The sequence below is a fragment of the Myxocyprinus asiaticus genome, chromosome 34 (genome assembly GCF_019703515.2).
Source record: "Myxocyprinus asiaticus isolate MX2 ecotype Aquarium Trade chromosome 34, UBuf_Myxa_2, whole genome shotgun sequence".
In the NCBI taxonomy this organism is placed as follows: domain Eukaryota; kingdom Metazoa; phylum Chordata; class Actinopteri; order Cypriniformes; family Catostomidae; genus Myxocyprinus; species Myxocyprinus asiaticus.
The window spans coordinates 18,537,771-18,558,367 of record NC_059377.1 but is presented as its reverse complement, the minus strand read 5'-3'; the positions used below and the strand labels follow the sequence as shown (position 1 = coordinate 18,558,367).

Below are 20,597 nucleotides of genomic sequence, written 5' to 3'. Positions count from 1 at the left end.
CTCCCTCTACACCAATGACTGCATCGCCAAGGACCCCTCTGTCAAGCTCCTGAAGTTTGCAGACGACACCACTGTCATCAGCCTCATCCGAGATGACGATGAGTCTGCATACAGAAGGGAGGTTGAACAGCTGGCTGTCTGGTGCAGTCAAAACAACCTTGAGCTGAACATGCTCAAAATGGTGGAGATCATTGTGGACTTTAGGAGGAACACCCCAACACTGACCCCCCTCACCATTTTAAACAGCACTGTGGCAGCAGTGGAGTCATTCAGGTTCCTGGGCACTACCATCTCACAGGACCTGAAGTGGGAGACCCACATTGACTCCATTGTGAAAAAGGCCCAGCAGAGGTTGTACTTCCTTGTATGAGGAAATTCAACCTGCCACAGGTGCTGCTGATACAGTTTTACTCAGCAGTCATTGAGTCTGTCCTCTGCACTTCAATAACTGTCTGGTTTGGTTCAGCTACGAAATCAGACATCAGAAGACTACAAAGGACAGTTCGGACTGCTGAGAGGATTATTGGTTGCCCCTTGCCCACCCTTCAAGAACTGTACACTTCCAGAGTGAGGAAAAAGGCTGGAAAAATCACTGTGGACCCCACTCACCCTGCCCACTACCTTTTTGAACTGTTGCCTTCTGGCTGATGCTTCAGAGCTCTGAGCACCAGAACCGTCAGGCACAGGAACAGTTTTTTTCCCTGAGGCTATCCATCTCGTGAACAGTTAAATTACCCCATTGAGCAATAACTATGAGCAATACACAGTTTAGTCTTTTTTTATGTTTATCCAACACTCTTCTGCCATTTCATTCCTCTGGAAAAAAAAAAATAAAAAAAAAAAATAAATAAAACATTTGCACTGTTCATAACAGATTTGTATTTTGCACTGTACATAACAGATAACAGATTGTATTAGATTTGCACTATCTATGTGTATGTGTGTATGTATGTATGTGTGTGTCTGAACGTATGTGTATAATTATTTTTTATTTTTTATTATTATCTGTGTCTTGCTGCTGTTTTTGTAATGTTTTTGTATTGTTGTACACTGGAAACTCCTGTCACCAAGACAAATGCCTTGTATGTGTAAGCATACTTGGCAATAAGGCTGATTCTGATTCTGATAAGCAGTCCGTGACCTCTTTTGCCCAGCCACAACTGACTCCAGACACTTGTCTGAACTTGTGATTTAAAACGGCAAGTCAGCGCTGCCAATCATGACCAAAATCTCACCTACGATATATATCGTACAGTCTGACATGATCGATGTTGCACAGTCTGCCTTGGCTTTTACGCAAGCTCTTGCTGGGTCATATCACCCAATCTGACAAGCAACAATATTAAAGAAACAAAAATAATTCACAATGTGCACCTCTCTTACTGTGTTCTTGTGTTTGTGTAGAATCACGTGAACCCTGCGGTGGACTTTACTCAGATTCCTCCTGGGATGTTGGCTCTGGATAACATGCTTTACTTTGCCAGGCACCATCAGGACGCCTATATCAGGGTAAGACATGCCCACACACCTACGGAAAGGAACGGAGAAAGCACTCAGTATTTATTTATTATCTAATGAGTGCTCAATTAGCTCTTCTAAAGCCGAGCATTACCTCACCACTGCAGATCTGAGTCATATGTTTACATTAAGATCCATTGACTTGCCACTTTATGAGTCTTAAAGATGAGGATAAATAAATAAATTTTTGCAAGAGTGCTGGAACAGGGTGCTCTCCAAATATTCTTCCAGGTCCCATTTGTGTCTAGTTCCTGAATGTTCCTTTGCCGTTATTGCAAAAAAATAAAAATAAATATCACAGTTCACTGATGGCATTCTTCAAAATGCATCAAGCAGCCCTAGACCTACACACACACACACACACACACACACAGACCCGGTAAGGAAAGTGAAGTAATGTTGAATGAGGACACTCCCTGTCCCCTCACATCACCCATTAACTGTACTATTCCACTCCACTGCATCCACAGCTGCCTGCAGTAATTCTGCAGCTCATTGCTTACTGCCATCACGGTTACACAATATCCCAGTAAACGCTAGGACAGCGCTATCAACACACAGCCTCTTTTTGCGACCCACGTTATGTTGTCATCATAAAAATTTATTTATCCATATAAAATGTGTATGAATTGTGAAGTGTCCATTTTCAAGAGTATTTACAGTTTATTTGTTTTTATCACTGAATTGCATTACAGTTAGAGAGGGAAATAAACTGCAAAAGAGTAAAAAGATGTAATGAATGACATAATGAATATAAATAATATCTGAGCATGGCTGATGTTACACTAGAGCTACGGGCAGTTAGCGTGTGCGTTCACAGTATGTGCACACATGAGCGGCCTGTCACTCAAAAATACACCTTCTCAATCTCACTTGAGAGTCACTCATTATCTGTGTCAAACCTGTTAAAATAGTTCATCAGAGATATTTGCTCGTAACAACAACAGTAATAACAGGAGTAATAGCTTATTTTGCAATAATGGCTTCTTCACCCAAATTCCCATATTTGTCTTTAATCACTGCCGAAAATGGTTTGAGTGATCGGATCACAACACAACTTCAAAGTGCATTTGAACCTGTGTATACCTGCATTGATCGAATCAGATCACCAGAGACAGATGCTAATACCAGGTGTAAATGGGGCCTAGATCACCCTCATAACAATATCATGCAGTACTCCAGGAAACACTACATCTAGTGCTTTCAGCCAACAGTGTCTAGCATTTTTACAGATGTGTTTGTTGCAACTTTGTTAGAAAGAAAGTGTAACATCTCCATTTGTTTCACTCATTTATTTAGGTCAAAGTTAAGAGTTTATTCGAGTTAGGTAAAAGCCTTAACATCTGCCTGTGAATGTTGCAGATTGTTCTGGAGAACAGCAGTCGAGAGGACAAGCATGAGTGTCCATTCGGTCGCAGTAGTATTGAACTGACAAAGATGCTGTGCGAGATTCTCAGAGTTGGAGAACTTCGTAAGTGTGATCCTATTTCTTTCTCTCTTTCTTTCTTTCTTTCACTCTGTTTATCTCTCATATGTGCTGAGAGTGAACAAAGATAAAAGCCAACATTACACTTTATAATTGTTCAGGAGTTCATAAATTAATGAAGTGAAGTGCCTAATGTTTACTGTCTTCCACCTCCGCACTGCCTGGACTTTTATGACTGTTTTTTTTTCCTCAAATTGAGGCTGCAACTATGGGCCATGCCTGACCTGAGCTAATGCATGGTGATTTAGACTATTCTCTGACTCAACCTCTTGGCTGAATGCTTGGTCAGATGTTCTGTTGACTTGCAAGTAAAGCAGAGGTGTAATAGAAAGTGGCAGAGAGAAAGATAATATATGGTGGTGAGCAGGTCAGAGAGGTGTGGGATGGAACTCAATGGGCAGCACCGTGAGGTGTCATATGTGTGACTGAAAAACAATGACTCATTGATGACTCATGTACTTTAAAGGAATATTCCAGGTTCAATACAAGTTAGGCTCAGTCGACAGCATTTGTGGCATAATGTTGATTACCATAAAAAATTATTTGGTCTCGTTTATCCTTTTCTTTAAAATGGAAGTGAATGGGGCCAATTTTTGGAGAGTATAAGGCAGAAATGTGATGCTTATAATTTTATAAAAACACTTACATTAATTCTTCTGTTAAAACTTCTGTATTATTTGAGCTGTGAAGTTCTTTAAATCATTATAACTAGAGTAGAAACAAATGTATTACTAGATCCACATTTTTCTTAAGAAAATGTGAGTGGTGATTGCCTGTACAGGATGAGTTATGTGGTGAAGTTTAATACTTTGGGGTTAGGGGTTTTATCCACTCTCTGGATCCAAGATCAGACCTTTTCATATACTGAAAAACCACCTCCATGACTGCTTCAGCCCTCATCAGAGACAAGTAAATTTGACCTCTGCATGGCTGCTTAAAATGTATTATGTCATTTTAGGCAGGTCTAAGACAAAAAGGCTCCTCTTCATTCTTGTGAGTGCTGAGGTATAAAACAGAACTGTAAATCTGTTGCTTTATTCAGTCGCACATAATCTAATGCAGCACAGTTTGAAAAGAAATCCACAAGTCATTGGTCTTCGGTTGCTTATAATAGTGATTCATCACATTTAATAGCCACAATATTGAGAGAATAATAAGCAGCCAGCAAAGCATTTTATTGTATAAAAACTCAATTTGGTATTCTGATTCAGGTTATCAGAGATGTGTTATTAACACAACTTCACTGACAGCTTTTTGAGTATTATTGAACAGCAAGCAAGTTTTTGGTGAGCATCGCTCCACCACCCTGTCATTGGAAGCTTAATTAAATGAACTTGCTGAGAAAGCTTAATGTAATTCCTCATTTAAAAGTAATGTGTGCCTTTCAAAGCCAGGGCTGAGTGAGGACACTGCTGTTTAACTAGGACTTCTTTTCAAAGAAGAACATGGCTTTCACAGACTCACTTTTGTAAGTAGTCATTTGGCAGACACTTTTATCCAAAGCAATTTATAGTGCACTTATTGACCTTAGTCAGGGTAGATATTTGATATTTGAAGTGAATGAAAATGAGGCTGTGAGGGTTTGACCTACAGCCAGGGTTGTAAAGTAACTGAGTAAAAAGTATCATAAGTATAATACTTATGTATTTTTTGGGGGGGATTTGTACTTTACTCGAGTGTAATTTAAACGGAATACTTGTACTTTTACTTCATTACATTTCCAAAGAAAAATAGTACTTTTTACTCCTTACAATTTTATTCAAACTTGAAAAGTACTCATTACATTTTTGTTGCCTTTTCACTGCATGCAGCAAACGACAGATGATAGACCAGAGGTCAGTCAGTTCAAATAGAGTGTCGCACGGCAGCTGTGTGGAGTTTCGATCTGATTTGAGCTTCAGATACAATGAAATATTTGTGCGACAAGACCGTATGTAACCGCCTGACTGAATGTGATGTATTCATTCAAAACTGTGAGCACGAAGTGAGAAAAACTGATGGTTTTTTGTCCTAAACTTTATTCTAAATGCCTGCTGCTACTACAGATTGATCAGTTATGAAGTCAATGATAATAATGATAATAATAATAAAAATAATGGAATCAGAGTAAATGTTAATTATGAATTTTATGTAATTCATCCATCTGCTCAACAGCAAATGCTTCAATTTAATATTTTTTATCTTTCCCTATGTCTCAAGGGGCTGGGTACTCTGACATCGCAATTCGTGAGTTTCTTCTCCCATGCAACAAACATTGCGTGACTGGCAACATTTTTGCTAAATAGCATTATCTGGTTCATTACACCTCTCGGGGCAGTTCTGAGTGAAATGTCCACTGTGTGCCGCTAAAAAAGAGTGAAATGTTCTCCCGAACAGATGAGGTTTTTAAGGTTAATGTTCTATCAAGATTTAAATCAACAAAACCTACCTCCCTACTCTAAACCTTAAACTTAAACCTAACCGATAGAGTCAGAAAAAGCAAATGTGAGATGAAAAAAAAACATCTGAAGCAACCACATCATTTTGACTTGTACCACGGTCCTTTTTATTGCATATGCAACGCTCTATCGGTTGAGCTACCGCACAGTTTGATCACGCTTAAAGAAGCTTGTTAATGTAGTTGTTTATGTAATGCAAACGTTAAAATGAGTCATGCGCTATAGTAAGTTTTTATATGTCATAAGATAGCATTGTGTGAGGAACGGAGCAAAAAGTTAGTGTTCATGGACTGATAATATGTCGTTTTACTCGTGATTTGAGTGAATGGGAATAAAAGTAATTGTTGTTTTAGCTCCTCTAGTGTTCATTCCACCAGGAAATTGCTGTGTTATGTACAACAGGCCACATAAAATTCATTTAGCAAAAATGTAGTAATTGTAACATGATTCTTTGACCAGGCTGCAAATGCCACAGGTTGAGAAATATGACATTAGTCAGAGACCGTAAAAAGGTGACTTAACAAACCAATCAAATTCATCAACATCCTCTCTCACACAGTCTCCTCTCATGATTTCATTCTGGCTAGGAAAAAAGTTACTTTTTACTTTTTCTTTTTTTTTAATTATTAAGAACAATTTAATATGAATACTTTTTTACTTTCACTCAAGTATGTTTTTGGCTAGATACTTGGACTTTTAATTGAGTAAAATTTTCACTCAGTATCCATACTTTCAATTAAGTATAATTTCTGAGTACTTTTTACACCCCTGCCTACAGCCAGTTTTGTTATGTACCTTAAAAAAATACAGTGGCCCAAAAAAGTATTTGCGAACTTAAGCCACTTTTAAAAATATACTCTCTGAATGTCGATGCATTTTATAGCAAAATGTCGAACCAAGTGGCAATAATTTTAAAGAAATAACGCATGTTATTTTTTATTTATTTATTATTATTTTTTTACGGTTTTAAATTATGAAAAAATTGGATTCATAAAACTGCCTTTTTATGAATCACTTTCAAATCCTCATTCACATTTAAGTAAAGCTGTGGTGGGCCTGGACCTGATGTTTCTCTCAGACTGTGTATTTATGTCAAGATTGTGAGCCCACCAATACAGGAAGAGCTCCAAACCATATCACACCTGTGAATGCCTTGGAGACCACAACGATGGTGCAGATGATTGCTCATTTATGTTAATGAAAGTTTTTTAACACTTGTTTTAGCCTTCCCATAAATTCTGCTGTCACTATACACTGTTGTGGGCATACAATTTCGCTTAAATTATCTCTCAATACCTTTTCAATTGAACTCTACCAGTGCTAAAAAAAATGTATGTAATTTCCCACATCACATTTAAATATGTTTTATGAAGCAGCTGCATGGATTTCTGTTTGACCAGCTATCTTGTCAGCAGTCATGAATTATGTATCAGGAGGCCAGGTGTCCCAATTTCACCTCCTCAGAGAACCAATGAAAGTTTTATAGCCAGCTGTGTTTTCCCAGCAAAAGCTTTAATGGAATCTGTTGTGGTCAGACGCCATGCAATGGCTTCCTATTTCAGCTTTTAAAAAGGTGTATCTAATATTTATGTGGAGAATCAAAATGGCTACGAGCAGAAATGTCCTTGCTTATGGATTTACGGTGTTATTGCACTTTTACAAAAGAAATAGAGTGTGCTTCAGAGCAGTTCCACCTCCAAGACCAAATTCACATATTAATGATGGAGAATATTTATGCCTTGAGCTCCAAACTGTGAATAACCTGGCCTACTACAGAGTTCAAGTTAATGAATAAGAATCCCAGTAAGTAACAGAGATGTCTATGAAAGAGCACATCATCTGGAAAGCACTGTGTTCTATTTTAAACATTGTATTTGTGAACAAACATCTGATAAACATCTTAATGTACATAGATTGGATATACAATCTACAGTAAATCCTAAATGTTGCAAAAACATCAGCTGTTTTTTGTTCTGACATCCAAAAGGGAATGTTTCAGTGACATATTGTAGGTGGTCAAATGGTGTAAATACTTTGGGTGTTACTATGCAGTTGGTAAGATGTTTGAATTGGTTTTAGAGTGTTATATATGTTTGCTAAGGTGGTCTGGATGTATGGTAGGGTGTTACTTACTGGCCCAAGTCAAAAGAGCCCACACCCAAGTATATATGATAATCTGATCACTTAATATTGCTTGTCAATGGAAGCCAATTAGATTTTATATCACGTTATATCATCTGCCAGGCAAAAATCAGCTGCACACCTTTCCTCAAGAAGCCGCATGATTGAAGGCATCATTCATGTTGCAAAAACAGTGCTGAACATTTAATAGTTTAATACTTGGGGTTAAGGATTTTATTAAATCCTGAAGTATGAGCAATAATATTAATAAGTGTTTCCTTCAAATTCCTTCACAATGCTATTAGAATAGACATTTGTATTTATTTATTTATTTATTTTTTGGATTTTCTCCCCAATTTGGCATGCCCAATTACCAATGCACTCTAGGTCCTCGTGGTGGTGTAGTGACTCAATCTGGGTGGCGGAGGACGAATCTCAGTTGCCTCCACGTCTGAGACAGTCAATCCGTGCATCTTATCACATGGGTTGTTAAGTGTGTAACTGCGGAGACAGCGCGTGTGGAGGCTTCACGTATTCTCCACAGAATCCATGCACAACTCACCACGTGCCTCACCGAGAGCGAGAACCACATTATAGCGACCACGAGGTTAACCCAACCTGACTCTACCCACCCTAGCAACTGGAGCCTGACTGGAGTCACTCAGCACGCCCTGGATTCGAACTTGCGACTCCAGGTATGGTAGTCAGCGTCTTTACTTACTGAGCTACTCAGGCCCCTAGAATAGACATCTTGACGGTGCATGCAATCCAGGATGGAAAAATGGAAATTACTTTCTGGTTTGGGCCTGTAACATTGATATCAATCAATCAGTCATGTCTACTTGAGACCCTGGCTTCTGATTCCATTCTCACTGCAGACAGTGTGTGTGTATAGGAATAGGCTTGTCTGCATCCGTCCGCATCATCTCACACCTCTCGGATTCTTGACATCCTTGCTTATAAAGCATCAGCTCCCTACTGAGATATGGCACACTTTTAAGATTAGCACATGGCACCAGGCCTGGACAAGCCTGTGCAGTTCCCCAGGGATCAATGTTGAGTCTGTGGATGAATCCAGAAGAAGTTGTTACCAAGATTATGATAATGGATAATGTGGGTTCTTCAAAAGTGTTCCTTTCTGCATCTTCATGGAACTCCCCCATGTCTTTTAATCCACTGAAGTGCATATTTATAGTGGCTGGATTTTGAACCAGGCCAGTGGGGCCAACTGCAGGGGCCTCGGGCAGCGTGGCCTAAGACTGTCAAAGGAAGCTATACTTTTGAAACATACAGTGCGAGCTGACCACTTGGACCACTAAGGCCTCGGCACATACAGTACAAGCCGATGTCTTCAATTGAACCCTTGGGCTCCTGGCCACATACTATTTGAATGTTCAAAATATTACAGCGAAAACCCATGTTTTTTTTTTTTTTTTTCACCAAATATAAACCCACTAAATGAGTAGACTACTATTTTTAGTCGTCTAATATTGGCCTATTGAAAATATAAAATTTTAGCCAAGTTGCCCTGGTATTTTAATGCAGGGGATGCCAAGTTACATTTCTAACTTTTGTACTCCTCTGTACAGAAGCTAGAAATGGTTATGGAGGTCAGGATTGACAGGTTGCAGTTCCTCCATTTCGCTTTGGCTGTGCTCAGTAATAAAACCCCTCAATGCACAAACGTTGACAAACATACAGACAGAATGGGCAATTACATGGAGAATGATGGATGCTAAAGAGCTAAGTTTACATTGGCTTTGAAGTGATCCCTGCGGCTGAGTCAAATTATAAAGTCCCATTAGCAGCTCAAAGAGGTTCAAAGAACCACTTACATGCTGTATTTTTTTTATTATTTTTTTTTAGCTGAAGTTTTAAAAACTGCAATTAAAAGACAGGTTGGAGGGCATGTTAGCCTGGTGGTATAAAACTTTAGCTCAAAGTTATTCCAACTTGGAGCCAAATGAAGATTATAAGCGGACAGTTCAGACTGCTGCCAGGTCTTTTCAGGATAGGTATTAATTGGGATTGTTAACGATTAATTGATTGTTCATTATTTGCCATTAATAACTTAATGGATTAAGAATTGTAATTAAACAAACAAATACTAATTGGGGAGGAAATTAAGCATCTATGTTGCATCTATGGTGTTTACTGGATCCAAATACCCAGGCGCTCCACTTTGCTGTTGTCCACTACAAAGTAACTTTCTTTACGACTTATTCTCAAAATATTACGACTTTAATCTCATAATGCTGTGACTTTTTTCTCGTAATTTTGACATTACTCTCAAAATATTAGGACTTTATTCTCGAAATTTTAGATTTGTTTTTTAAACGTGGCACTAAACGGCTTCGTACAAAAGCAATGTAATTTATGGATTTAAAAGTATTTATTAAATCAATGTAGCATTCAAATAAGTTCATCAGAGTATGTGAACATTTTAGATTTAGGTACATATTATTTATTATGCATGTTGTCTGCCATGCATAGAGAAAATAAATCGGGCATATACTGTATACTTGCTCTTGAGTTGCTTAAATAATAATAAATACATATTTTGATGTTCTGAAAATGTTTTTATTAATTAACTACTCACTTGACCAACACAAACTAGGTGTCATTTTAAAGCTTAGAAGCTGGACTTTATAATGCATATAGGCACTATAACCAACTTTAACTGCTTTTTAATTTGTTGACAAATTAGAAGTGTTTCCGTTTTCATAACTTATGAAATATGATTATTTACTCTATACTGTCAAACATGCAGTCAAAACATCAAACAGATCGGAAAGTTCTCGAGTAGACTACAACAAATATTGTGTCACTCACATATCAAATATATATCAAGTCAAGTCAAGTCATTTTTATTTGTATAGCGCTTTTCACAATACACATCATTTCAAAGAAGCTTTACAGAAAATCATGCATTAACAAAAAAATGAAACTGTAATATCTATAAAATCTTAGAGGGATCATTGTGTAGTTTGATTAAATATGATTGTAAATTGCGTTTAAAAAAGTAATTAATTAATAATTGTATTTAGAACCCCAGTGAGCAAGCAGAAGGCGATTGTGGCAAGGAACACACAACTCCATAAGATGATGGTTGATGGAGGAAAATAACCTTGGGAGAAACCAGGCTCACTGTGGGGGCCAGTTCCCCTCTGGCTAACCAGCATGAATATAATGTCAATATTAGTTATTTGTGTGCAGTGCAAGTCATGGTTTAAGATTAGTAAACTAAGTAAGTGTTAAGGTCCAGTGTTTAAAAAAAATATTTTTTTATGAACTGTAAGATTAATGACTAATGTAAAGTCCATCCTGGGTTAACTGCAGAAGTTCACATAGATGCATTGTACTTTGTTAGTTGGCTTATGAAGGCTTTTGTTGGCAATTAAATGATGGTCTATGTATTCCATTTCAAGAGTGTAGTCCATCAATAGACATAGGTGATGCAGGCAGAGATCAGTGAGGTGCATCACAGTTCAACCGGCAGGTCATTTCGGTGAGATTTGGTGGGGTCCATCCTAAATCCAGTGTTCAGGCAGTGGCATATGAAGTATCCGATGTCTTACAGTTGGAGTTGGCATCAGTTCATCCTCTGAAGTCCATCGTAAATGACTGAAGTGATGTCTGGCTAGTACCGGCTGCATTTAGTCGTCATCACGCAGAGACACATAGCAGTGGAGTCCGACACCAAGCAGGAACGGAGCTGGATCTGGCCAGCTCTGGTATCCTCAGGATATGAGGTTGAGATTTGAAAACAAATAGAATAATATTAGCGTAGATGTCATTCAGTTTTATGCAGAGTTATAGATCATGATAGATGTGTCTGGTTCTGGCAGACCTAACTAAAGCAGCCTAATTGTGAGTTGATGGATAAATTAGGTGTTAGGGAGACTATTCCATAGTTTAGGAGCCAAACAGGAAAAGGATCTACCTCCTTTTGTGGATTTTGATAGTCTAGGAACTATTAACAAGCTAGAATTTTGTGATCTTGATGAACATGATAGAATATAGCGTGTCAGAAGGTCACTTAAGTACTGTGGAGCTAGACCATTCAAAGATTTGTATGTAGTTAACAGAATTTTAAAATTAATGCAAAATTTTACTTGTAGCCAGTGTAATAATGATAAAATGGGGCTAATATGATCATATTTCTTGGTTCTAGTCATCACTCTGGCAGCTACATTTTGAACCAATTGAAGTTTATTTATTGAATTTGCTGGACATCCTCCCAGTAATGCATTACAATAATCTAGACTTGAGGTCATGAACGCATTAATTAGTTTTTCGGCATCAGCAACAGAGAGCATGTGTCGTAATCTAGCAGTATTTCTGAGGTGGAAGAATGCTGTTCTACAAGCATTGGAAATTAGATTTTCAAAGGACAGATTGGTATCAAATATAACACCCAAGTTCTTCGCTGTAGAAGATGACGTAACTGTACATCCATTAAGAGTCAAATTATATTTTAGCGGCTTTTTTTTTTTTTTTTTTTTTTTTTTTTATATAGAGGTTTTTGGTCCAATAATAAGTACCTCTGTTTTGTCGGAATTTAGTGGAATTTCTGGCCATCCAATCTTTGATTTCATTGATACTCTCTGCTAATTAGGAGAATTGTGAATTTCCGTTGGGTTTAGAAGAAATATAAAGTTGAATATCGTCGGCATAACAGTGGAAACTTATTCCATGATTCCTGATAATATCTCCCAGAGGAAGCATGTATAAGGAGAAATGCAGAGGCCCTAAAACTGATCCTTGTGCCACTCCATACTTTTGTTTGATTTGAAAAGTGGTAGCGGTCTGATAAATAGGACCTAAACCATGCAAATGCAAGTCCACTAATGCCAACATAATTTTCCAGCCTATTCAAGAGAATGTCGTGATCTGTCGCTAAGCACTAAGATCTAAAAGCACTAGAAGAGAAATGCAGCTGCGATCAGTTGATAAGAGCAAGTAATTTGTAACTCTGATAAGTGCAGTCTCTGTACTGTGATGGGGCCTAAATCCTGACTGAAATTGTTCATATATACTGTTTCTCTGTAGAAATGTACATAGTTGGGAGGACATTACATTTTCTAGTATTTTCGACATAAATGGTAGATTTGAAATCGGTCTGTAATTGGCCAATTCTCCAGGATCAAGCTGTCTGATAACTGCAATTTTAAAGTTTCTTGGGACATGAAGAGGTTCTGAGATTACAGGGAATACCTCTTTTAAGAGCTTAGTGGGTATTGGATCTAACATGCATGTTGTGGCTTTTGATTTTTTTTATTAGTTTTGTTTGCGATTCATGACCTATGACAGCGAAGGATTGAAGTTGCTCATGAGGAAAATTATGAGACACCATTTTTTGAGGTGCTGTGACAGTTGATTGTATAGTTCCAATTTGATTTCTGATTATTTCAATTTTATCAGTAAAGAAATTCACGAAGTCATTACTCTTGTGCTGCGATGGAAAATCTGGTTCAGCTGATGCTTTATTCCTAAACAATTTAGCCACAGTACTGAATAAACACCTAGGATTGTTGTGGTAATTTTATATGAGTTTGCTAAAATATGCCGACCTGGCAGCTTTTAGTGCCTGTCTGTAGCTACAGACACTATTATCAAGTAAAAGCCCCTAGAAAAAAGCTTTTTGAGTTTATAAGTTGTAAACAGATTTATCTTTTTGTCGCGTTTTCACTTGTAACTTAATGAAACATAAACAGAATAGTAAAACAGCAGATGTTCCCAATTAAAACAATGCAATATAATGCATAGATCTTAAAATAATCTTGGAGAAAATGTGATGCTACCTCAGATATCTTTTTTGTCATGCTAGGGCACAGTGTCTGGTTACAAACTGGACCAATCACAGCAGGTTTCCATGTCAGGCTACACCGTAGGCTATGCCGTAACTGCTGTAGCTACATGTAACCTACACAAAGGATCGACACAGGAGCATAAATTGGCCATAAGTGATCAAAGACTGACGATTTTGTCCCACGACAAGTGAAATCTTGTCTCAGACAGCAAAATCACAGCCAGAATCGTACAGTGTGAACCCTGTGTTAGTTGCGTCCTTTAGCATGTCAAGTCACCTGTAAAGAGTTTATCTCTCAACAATCTCACCCATTTTCTTAAACACCATTGTGCACATGTACAAATACAGAGGTAGAGCTCCAACAGAACATCTGCTATGCTTATATTACACATTTAGATTCTGTGGTGAAATTGATGTTTATCCAGTCAGATTGTCAGCTGTCTCGGGCCTCATCTGCCATGCATTGGCATGTTTTAATCACATTGGCAAACCTGCCTCGAGTAATAACTCTCCTTATCAGCTTGTCATTTTCACTGTTAGTACTCCTTAACTGTCAATCTTGATGCCTCCTTGTCAAACGTTAGGAACATTTAAAGGTGCACTCAGTAATATTTGAAATATGTCATCTTGTATAGCGGCGTGGATGCAGCATTATTCAAACACAGTAGTTTTCAGTTATCGATTCCATTGTAGAAATCCACTATTCACAGTCAGCCATGATTCATTTGATCCATGAATGAAAGTGTCCAATCACAGGGCAGTTACTGAGATTAAGCAAGAAGTATTCGGCTGGTGATCCTAATATATACAGGTGCATCTCAATAAATTAGAATGTCGTGGAAAAGTTCATTTATTTCAGTAATTCAACTCAAATTGTGAAACTCGTGTATTAAATAAATTCAATGCACACAGACTGAAGTAGTTTAAGTCTTTGGTTCTTTTAATTGTGATGATTTTGGCTCACATTTAACAAAAACCCACCAATTCACTATCTCAAAAAATTAGAATATTTTGACATGCCAATCAGCTAATCAACTCAAAACACCTGCAAAGGTTTCCTGAGCCTTCAAAATGGTCTCTCAGTTTGGTTCACTAGGCTACACAATCATGGGGAAGACTGCTGATCTGACAGTTGTCCAGAAGACAATAATTGACACCCTTCACAAGGAGGGTAAGCCACAAACATTCATTGCCAAAGAAGCTGGCTGTTCACAGAGTGCTGTATCCAAGCATGTTAACGGAAAGTTGAGTGGAAGGCAAAAGTGTGGAAGAAAAAGATGCACAACCAACTGAGAGAACCGCAGCCTTATGATTGTCAAGCAAAATCGATTCAAGAATTTGGGTGAACTTCACAAGGAATGGACTGAGGCTGGGGTCAAGGCATCAAGAGCCACCACACACAGACGTGTCAAGGAATTTGGCTACAGTTGTCGTATTCCTCTTGTTAAGCCACTCCTGAACCACAGACAACGTCAGAGGCATCTTACCTGGGCTAAGGAGAAGAAGAACTGGACTGTTGCCCAGTGGTCCAAAGTCCTCTTTTCAGATGAGAGCAAGTTTTGTATTTCATTTGGAAACCAAGGTCCTAGAGTCTGGAGGAAGGGTGGAGAAGCTCATAGCCCAAGTTGCTTGAAGTCCAGTATTAAGTTTCCACAGTCTGTGATGATTTGGGGTGCAATGTCATCTGCTGGTATTGGTCCATTGTGTTTTTTGAAAACCAAAGTCACTGCACCCGTTTACCAAGAAATTTTGGAGCACTTCATGCTTCCTTCTGCTGACCAGCTTTTTAAAGATGCTGATTTCATTTTCCAGCAGGATTTGGCACCTGCCCACACTGCCAAAAGCACCAAAAGTTGGTTAAATGACCATGGTGTTGGTGTGCTTGACTGGCCAGCAAACTCACCAGACCTGAACCCCATAGAGAATCTATGGGGTATTGTCAAGAGGAAAATGAGAAACAAGAGACCAAAAAATGCAGATGAGCTGAAGGCCACTGTCAAAGAAACCTGGGCTTCCATACCACCTCGGCAGTGCCACAAACTGATCACCTCCATGCCACGCCGAATTGAGGCAGTAATTAAAGCAAAAGGAGCCCCTACCAAGTATTGAGTACATATACAGTAAATGAACATAATTTCCAGAAGGCCAACAATTCACTAAAAATGTTTTTTTATTGGTCTTATGATGTATTCTAATTTTTTGAGATAGTGAATTGGTGGGTTTTTGTTAAATGTGAGCCAAAATCATCACAATTAAAAGAACCAAAGACTTAAACTACTTCAGTCTGTGTGCATTGAATTTATTTAATACACGAGTTTCACAATTTGAGTTGAATTACTGAAATAAATGAACTTTTCCACGACATTCTAATTTATTGAGATGCACCTGTATATATATATATATATATATATATATATATATATATATATATATATATATGAAAATAAAAAATATGTCAAGGCCAGTTGCAGCAGACTTTGAGGAATAGTTCAACCACAAAAAAAAGAAAGAAAATTCTGCCATGAGTAAATGTCAATTTAAGTCATTTTTATTTGTACAGCACTTTTCACAATACATATTGTTTCAAAGCAGCTTCAAAGTAGCAGAAAATCATGCTTTAATTTCTATAATATCTTAAAGTCCTCATTATGCAGTTTCATTTGAAAACGTCATTGAAAATAATGCTTTAAACATTATTTGTATTTAGGCACCCAGTGAGGAAGCCAAAGCTGACTGTGGCAAGGAACCCAAAACTCCATAAGATGTTAGTTAGTGGATATGATGACAAGAGTTTTCATTTTTGGATGAACTATTCCTTTAATTTCCCCTTCTGGCGATATCACAAGCCTTTGCTTTGACTGCTTGCAACAATTGTTTCATTCCTTCTGCCCTGAAGAGACTTTCCTCTGTCTTGAGGAGCCAGGGTGGCATCTATCACTGTATATTCATCAGTTCTTTATAGCCCTCGCCTTGAAGGTGACCTCCCATAGCTGTCATCTTGCCTTGACATCTCTGTGCTCTCTGTGTGACTGCATGTCTTCCTACAGGCATTCAGTCTTGTACTCACTTGTCTCACTTTCTGGTTTGTTTATTTCCTCGTCTATGATGCATCTGTGTGTATTCCTGTTGCCTTCCATAATTAGCAGTGGCAGAACATCAGAAGACATCTGTGGCAGAAGATCTTGTCAGATTTAGAGTGACGCACGTAGAGGCAGGGGTGGCCCATGCATCTGCCATTCCTTGATTCCTCTCACCACAGCTCCTCCTCTCACTCCTCTCAGGCCGACAGCCCGTTACAAGTGACTTTGTATAAACTCTCTAGAAGTAAAATGGAACACGTTGGGCCTTATTTTAAGAGCGCTAAGCGCAGTGCTTTGCCATAAGTCATACATGCAATGTCTTTGGGCATTGCCGGGAAGTTTTGGTATTTTTGAGCAAGCATGTGCTAAGTTTAGGCGCAAGTGGGTTTGGCGAAATTGCGCGCATCACAGTTTAATTTTGAGGTTTTCTCCAGCACCATCTGCACCATCGCACACTCACGAAAATAGACCCCTTCAGCTCTAGTGATACATTTGTATAAATATTATTTAGGCTTTTAGTATTTACATTTTGATGAAGGTTTGATGCAGATGCTGAAGAGATGATGGCACCATGAGTTTTTGTGCTGAATTACACTAGTTATTCTTATACTGTGAGTTTTACTCTATTACCAAAGTAAACATGAAGAGTGTAGTCTTAGGTTTATTGATGACCTACACAATCTTTGTGGACCATTTCATGTTTACAGTTCAACTTAAATGTCAGTGGACTACATTTACATTCGTTAACATTTATTAATTTAGCAGACGATTTTATCCAAAGTGGCATGCAAATGAGGAATACAGCAAAAGCGATTCAAGTGCTGCAATACAAGGTTTCAAATTGCTCAGAGAAGTACAAATACATAGAGGAAGGTGAGAGACAGTGGCGAAAGAATAGATTATTATTATTTTTAAAAGAAGAAGACAGTGCATTAGTAGGACTGGGTCAAGTGCTCACAGATTAGATGCATCTTTAGATGTTTCTTGAAAGTAACTAGAGAATCAGCTGCTCGGGTGGAGTTCGGAAGGTCGCTCCACCAGCAAGGAATGGTGGAAGTGAAAGTCTGGGAAAGTTATTTTGTGTCTCTGTGAGATGGCACCACAAGGTGCCACTAACCCGCTGATTGTAAGCTTCTTGAGGACACATAGAGTTGTGTCTTCTACTAGTGAAAACTAATGTAAAATAATGTGATGACTAGTGTAAACTGGTGTAAACTAATGGATACAACACTACAAATTCCTTGTACGCTGAATAAATCATGTGTCTTCATTAAAGACTAGGGATGGGAATTGCAAGGAATTTAAAGATTCAGTTTCCTTAATGCTCCTAGTAACAATTCCAGATTTTTTTAGTACTTTTGAGGAAGAATTATTTGGAAATAAGAGATGCAGTTCTTATTGCATTTACTATCCACTGCAGTATGTTGCCAGTTGATGAGATCATTTCAAGTTTCTACAGACCAGATCTAACAAATCAGAAATAAATGTAAAAATAACTTTTGTAAAAGGTGTCTGCACACTTTTTAGAGACATAAATGCAATATGATAATTTTAAGTCCTAACTATATTTTAAATAAACAATTCTAAACAAACAAGAACTGTAATAGCATAGTTAATTCATGCATTTTTTTTAAATAAAATTCCATTAATTACATTAAAACTTGTGTATCTTTAACAACACATTGACATATAAACAAGCAGTAACACAGGTCTGAAGTACAACATGACAAAACAGTAACAGTTCCAGAGACAGATTTGTTATGCTGTCTAATGTTGTACTGTTGAAAGTCTTATTTTCAACTCTTAGCTCTTATTTTATTTAGAGTTTGTGCATCAGAACAGTGCATAAGGAGAGGCTTGTTGTTCTTTGAATCCAGCATGCCTGTTTGTATGACAAATTGATTATAATTATTTTATATATTTATTATTAATAATTTATAGATGCTTTTATGAGAATGTACTTAATAATTGTACTTATGTACTTAAAAATAATAATTGATTGTGATTGGTCAATCAGAAAAGTCTAGAAAAGTCTAAAGCAGTCGTTTAATGACATGTTGAATTGTAAGCAGTTAACACTGTGGTTTTGCACTGTGCTGTGGTTGATAGCTGGAGGGCATAAAGTCCATAAAGCCCTCTCCATACACATTGTTTCTGCTTCCTCTGTTTCGTTTCAGTCATGGGAGACTGACTCATGATGTAATGATGTTATATGATATAATCTTTACATTGTTCTGTTCTAAAACCTAGTGAGCTGTCTTCAAGGACAGCAAATTACGGCATCATAGGCTCACTCCACACCCAAAGGCTGTTTAAAAAAAAAAAAATAGGTAACATAGTTATGCTGCCTCTTAATATACCTAATTTTAGCTAAAATCTAAGGATGAAACGCAAGTATCATTCATAGAGAAAAATCAATCCAAATCAAAGATGGTGGAAAAAGCAAGAGAAATGGTGATTATAAATAAACATGTATTTAAATTAATTTTGAAAAGTATTGTTACAAAGTAGCATAGTGGAATTAAAAGATATTTCACCCCAAATTTGTGTGTGCTATGTATTCTTATGCGTATTAGAGCAACATGTCTCTATTGAAATCAGTTGTGAATCTCCCATGCAAAGAGCTTTTTGTGTGGCTGCCTATGTAGAATGTTCCAAATCAGTCACTTATGATGTTGCATTTCTGTAAGGATGCTGTCTTATGAGGTATTTGCCTATGTATGCAGCAGGCAGCGAGGCAGCTCACTAGATTTGAAATGGAGCTGTAGTCAAACAGACAAGCAGGAATGTGTTAATCGCGTGGCAGAGGAAAGGAAAAGAAGAACTTTGCGGATTATTTTGTTTCTTTATGAGAGAATATCCTGGTTTAAGATTCTTGCATTCACTGTGACTTCCACCCAGACAGGTTGCATCAGACTGTTAATACTGTCCAAAACTGTGAGCCCAGGGCTTAGGTGAGAGCCAAAGTGACTCTGACATTTCATTCCTCAGCAGACGGGAGCTGATGGTGTTGGCCTCCCCTTCAGCACACCCTTGAACTCCTTTGACTCCTGGAGGAGAAAGAAACTATTACATTTAATCAGTGGCAGCCATCCCAAAGGACAGAGTCCTGTGGCTTGCGAGGCTTTTGGTTATTGAGTCTCATTCTGGTCAGCAGACGGATGTTACTTGTGCTGGTATTGACCAGACCTGCATCACTCCCAATGAAAGCACCATTACCCCTTCAGGCATCATTCATTATGCGGTGAAGTTTCAATTTCTACCAAGCCAATGCAATTACTGGCCCTCTGCAGAGCCAGAGCCATGCTTCCAATTACACTAAATAAGAACCTCAAACAGTGGCTCTCATTCAAAGCACCATTCCACTCCACCAGTGTTTGTATTGAAGCGGCGTAACTGACACACAGGTGTGTGGCATCACAGGGCCTCAGGGTGAAAGCCTCAGTTTAATTTTCACCTTCACTGCTGCTGTTTATGAACACATTAATGGCACCTTCAGTTTTTATAGCGCTTACCCAGACTTTAATTTCCCACGTAGAGTTTTTTTTTATTTTTATTAAGCACTAATCTCACACTATAGATCATCACTGAACTCTCATTCCATAATCCTGCTTTGGCAATGTCCCGGGGGAACATTTTTGAGATTAATTTATGAAGTGGCGAGATGAAGAACAAGTCTCTTATCCTTCTTATGAAGGTAATCAACTGACATCACTTCCACAGAATTCTGCCACCTATGTGTGGTTTATTATAAAAGTTATATGTAGTAAATTGTTTATAGGCTTAGTGCCAGAGTGGAAGTCAAACCCAGGCCCTCCAAGACCCAGACCAATTCTAGAACCCTAACACCCAGACCAATACAAGACCAAGACCCAGACCCCTAAGATCCCAAAACCAAACCCCTAGGACTCATATGAATACCAGTTCTCCTAAGACCCCAAACCAGACCATTACTAGACCCCCTAAGACACAAACCAAAACCAAACACACTAAGACCCAAAACCAGACCAATACCAGACCTGCTAAAACCCAAAACCAGACTAAGACCCAGACCAATACCAGATCCCTAAGACTCTAAAACCAAACCTCTTAGACCCATATGAATACCACACCACCTAAGACCCAAAACCAGAACAATACTA

General features: G+C 38.1%; 1 protein-coding gene across 4 annotated transcripts in view; it reads left to right on the top strand.

Annotated features, from left to right (window-relative positions):
* Window positions 1-20,597, top strand: part of LOC127425490 (engulfment and cell motility protein 1-like) — a 178,930-nt gene that overhangs the window by 117,118 nt on the left and 41,215 nt on the right. For all 4 annotated transcript variants that reach the window (XM_051671552.1, XM_051671553.1, XM_051671551.1 and 1 more), the window contains 2 exons: window positions 1,405-1,509; window positions 2,881-2,989. In XM_051671552.1, coding sequence (XP_051527512.1) covers window positions 1,405-1,509; window positions 2,881-2,989 — 214 coding nt within the window. The remainder of the gene's footprint in view (window positions 1-1,404; window positions 1,510-2,880; window positions 2,990-20,597) is intronic.